The sequence below is a fragment of the Apodemus sylvaticus genome, chromosome 16 (assembly GCF_947179515.1).
Source record: "Apodemus sylvaticus chromosome 16, mApoSyl1.1, whole genome shotgun sequence".
Lineage (NCBI taxonomy): Eukaryota > Metazoa > Chordata > Mammalia > Rodentia > Muridae > Apodemus > Apodemus sylvaticus.
The window spans coordinates 49,270,224-49,274,536 of NC_067487.1; the positions used below are offsets into that span (position 1 = coordinate 49,270,224).

The 4,313-nt window shown below is 43.8% G+C and overlaps 1 protein-coding gene across 2 annotated transcripts; it reads right to left on the minus strand.

Moving 5' to 3' along the window:
• Window positions 1-233: 233 nt before the first annotated feature.
• Actbl2 (actin beta like 2) lies at window positions 234-1,364 on the minus strand. 2 transcript variants are annotated; one of them, XM_052159885.1, is made up of 2 exons: window positions 1,236-1,364; window positions 234-1,109 (listed from the first exon to the last, which is right to left on the minus strand). In XM_052159885.1, exons 1-2 carry the CDS (start codon window positions 1,362-1,364, stop codon window positions 234-236), a joined length of 1,005 nt encoding a protein of 334 aa, XP_052015845.1. The 2 variants fall into 2 exon arrangements, with proteins under 2 accessions (XP_052015845.1, XP_052015844.1); XM_052159884.1 differs by having other exon boundaries at window positions 234-1,364.
• Between the last annotated feature and the right edge of the window lie 2,949 nt (window positions 1,365-4,313).

Genomic DNA, 4,313 nt, shown 5'->3' on the forward strand with positions numbered 1-4,313 from the left:
AAGCCCACATTTCTTTGAACCATACAGGTGTGGAAACAGAATATGATATCAGAATTCCCTCAGCTGATGAAAAATCACAGTGTGGTTAGCTGTGTCATAGCCCTGGATACTTGGATGGAGATGTAGATTTCCTGGCTTGTACACTCAGTAGGAAGTAAACAATTTACCTTAATTTTCCTGGGTGAGGTGGGGTACCATCATTAAGACCTAGGAAAAGGGACATGGTAGCTCACTTAGAAGCATTTTCTATGAACAATAGGAGGACCGGCTTCATCATATTCCTGCTTACTGATCCACATCTGCTGGAATGTGGACAGGCTGGCGAGGATGGAGCCCCCAATCCAAACTGAGTACTTGCGTTCTGGGGGAGCTATGATCTTAATTTTCATGGTGCTTGGTGCCAAGGCGACAATTTCCTTCTGCATCCTGTCGGCAATCCCTGGGTACATGGTACTACCTCCAGACAGCACAGTGTTGGCATATAAATCCTTACGAATATCTACGTCACAGTTCATGATAGAGTTGAAGGTTGTCTCATGGATCCCCCTGGATTCGATGCCTAGAAAGGCAGGCTGGAAAATGGCTTCTGGGCATCGGAAGCGTTCATTCCCAATGGTGATCACCTGCCCATCAGGGAGCTCATAGCTTCTCTCAAGCGAGGATGAAGCAGCTGCTGAGACCATCTCCTGCTCAAAGTCCAGAGCCACATAGCACAGCTTTTCTTTGACATCCCGTACAATCTCCCTCTCTGCCGTGGTGGTGAAGTTATAGCCTCGTTCTGTCAGGATCTTCATGAGGTAGTCAGTCAGGTCTCTGCCTGCCAGATCGAGTCGTAGAATGGCATGAGGCAGAGCATAACCTTCGTAGATAGGCACGGTGTGAGTGACCCCATCCCCAGAATCCATCACGATACCTGTAGTCCTTCCCGAAGCATAGAGGGACAGCACGGCTTGGATCGCCACATACATGGCCGGCGTGTTGAAAGCCTCGAACATTATCTGAGTCATCTTTTCCCGGTTGATCTTGGGGTTAAGGGGTGCCTCGGTGAGAAGAATAGGATGCTCATCCGGTGCTACACGGAGCTCATTGTAGAAAGTGTGGTACCAGATCTTCTCCATATCATCCCAGTTGGTGACGACTCCGTGTTCGATGGGATACTTCAGGGTCAAGATGCCTCGTTTGCTCTGGGCCTCATCTCCCACGTAACAGTCCTTCTGACCCATGCCTACCATGACCCCCTGGTGTCGTGGACGCCCTACCATGGAGGGGAACACGGCACGTGGGGCATCGTCACCTCCAAAACCTGCCTTGCACATCCCTGATCCATTATCTACTACCAAAGCCGTCATCTCATCATCAACCATGGTGGCTGGTTGGGATCTTCCAGATGGGTGAACAGAAGTTAAATAGAGGTGAGTTCTTGATGTGCAAGATAGAGGATGGATAGTCAGAACACTTCAGAACTGCCCTTAGAGAAGACAGCCTGGACCTCGAACACAGGCATTTAAAGGAACATACTGACTCCACCCATGTCCTATTCCACCAGTTCCCAGCATTTCTGGGTGGGGCTACCTTTGAGGTACTACTACTAATGATGATAATTACAGAAATCAGTAAACCTCTTTCATAAAGAGAAAACTGGCTACCAAGTGGCTAAATATCAGGGTGCTATAATTAGGCAACCCACACATGGCTGCGGGTCTGCTTGGTGAGGTCTCTAGATTACTATGGGATGCAGAGGGAATGCAGCCATAAGGTGAGAGAGAACTAGAGGTGGATCCCGTGCCCCTGCTCGGGAGGACCGCTCCTCTTTAGCACGCACTCTGACTGCTCCTACTGTGGACTTTCCAGTTCTGATATGTTATTCATATGAAAGGTCTGACTCTGTGTTTACTTTTTAAAGTTTTTCTTTCCCATTATTAGAAGTTGTCATCATGATAGAAGCTGTTTTAATCAAAGAAAATAATGAGTGGCTTTGGGTAGCCCTAATGGCTTTAATCAGAATGTACTTTATGCCATGAAAAATGTAGAGCTATTTAATTGACTTCAAATCTGCCAGGCACAAGTAAAAGCAATAGGGTGATCAATAGAGTAAACCACTATATATTTTTCTGACGGTCTAATAACCACATATTATTATATTTTCTAATAACCAAATTTATTATTATGCATTGACATTGGTCATAGGTTTACTGAGCCCATGTTGTCTACACAAAGGCAAAATGCCAATGTTTCTGAGTGATTTCTTTTTAAAATACAAATTATGATAATCTTATTCTCAGTACATTTTTATAAAATAGTTGAGTTACATAGCAATAAACTAAGTGATAAGATAGAATTTTAAATTATATATTCGGGTACACATTGATCTTTTAAATAACTGGGTCTTCAAGATGCATGTATTTTATTAGGACATCAAGCCCATTTGTAGTTGTTAATGTGACACAACTGGTACAGTAGTGCTCTCTTCTCATTTGAAGATATATTATACTGACCACTTTGGAGCAAGTTTATTTGAATTTAATGTTTAATGTAGAAAAACAGGCAACTTGGTAAATGTGTGTCATGAAGAATCATAGGACAGGAGGAACTGGGAAACCCTCAGTTCCCAATGTTCAGGACTTCTTGTCCCAAATGTGTCAGGTAAGTAGGATAATAACTTCTTTGTCTCTCTACCCCCTGGCCCCTCATTTCCTGAGGCAGTTGGGAGAGCTGACCCAGGGGTCATGAGAGCAGGAGAGGTGGCCCATCCTCTCGCTGGCTGCCTGCAGCCCTTGGGAGAAAAGGCCACACTCTGACTGGGCGGGACATTGGAACTGGCTCTGGAGGCACGAGTGTGGGTGATCCAGCTCCGAGGAGTGCCAGGGAAGAGCCAATATTGTTGGTGTCACAGAAGTCAGAGACCTTGAACCAGACCAATGCCTCATTGCCCTGAACATGCACTAGTGAAGGTGCGTGTGGTAGCAGAAGGGTATATTGTGGGATACTCTACAGCTTCCATGACAAGATGTTTTCTATGCTTTATTTTGTTTATTGTTTGGGTATATGTTTTTTTTGTGCGGGGGCGGGGGGAATTACAAGGGCAAAGGTAGATATAAGGGGACAGGGACATGAGTGGGGCTGGGGTTCATGATGTGAAACTCAATAAAAACATATCCACACTTGAGTTCTCCAAAGTCACCTTTAGTTTGGATCATTTATTCTTTCACCCACCCCAAAATCTCACTTCGTAAGTGAAGCCAACAGCTCCTCACTGCTGACTAGAAATATACCTTCAGCGTCAAATCTGACAAGAGAAAGCCTGTGTTTTTACACAGCAAGCCTCTCGGATAGTCATGACAACAGCATGTTGTGAGTGTCTGGCCCTCTTTTCTTGTTGTTGAGTTTGAAGTAGAATTACCTTTCTCTGGGTCTCTAGTGTATCGTCCAAACCTTCCTGCTGAAAATCAGACATGGCAGGAAGTGTGTCTGAGTACAAGACCTAAGGTCTTGTTTTGAATCCCACCAGGACCAACCTTCCTTTTAATCTTTTATATAACTGAGAAATTCCTCCTTTGAGTACTGAAGAGCTGAGCCCCTAACCCGGATGGCTTTATGAACTTCCTTTTTTTTTTTTAAGTCAGTACAACAAAGCTTTCCATTATTGTAATATTTTACAGCCATAGAATATTGAATGTTGCTTCTGGGAATGTCTTTTTCTTTTTTTAATCTCGACAATCCACCATATGCACATCCTAAAATGAGCAAAATATACATTGTATTTTTCACAGGCTCTATTCATGAATTATGAATTCCAGTCTAGAGTATAATATAAACCCATGGTATTACAAACCCTTGGTATTAGATTGCCAGCAGAGAATCCTGTATGGCATCCATAGAGTTAGCATGGCACAGCGTCGTGAGCCAGTCTGTCATGTGATTTGGTAGATAGCTTCTATTTTAGTGTTTGGCATCCTTGGAGAAAATTTCATTAATTATGTGTCCTTAAAACAAGCTTTTGACATTTTAATTAACTTTCAACAACACAAGAGGACATATTCTAATTCAGCAGCTAGGCAAGCCAGGTGCGGCTATGTGTACCTGTAATCTAGCACTCCGGAGGCTGAGACAGGAGGTCTGTGAATCCCAGGTCAGCTAGGGCTATGTGGAGAGTTCCTGTTTCAATGGAGAAGACAAAAACCACAACATTCTTACAAAACAACGGCTATTTTTAAGATGTCATCTCTTGGGCTGGTTAAATTTGGGAAAGGTGGCTCAAAAATGGGAAGATGGGTTTCTAAAGGTGGGGCTGTGGAATGCTATTTCCAATGGCA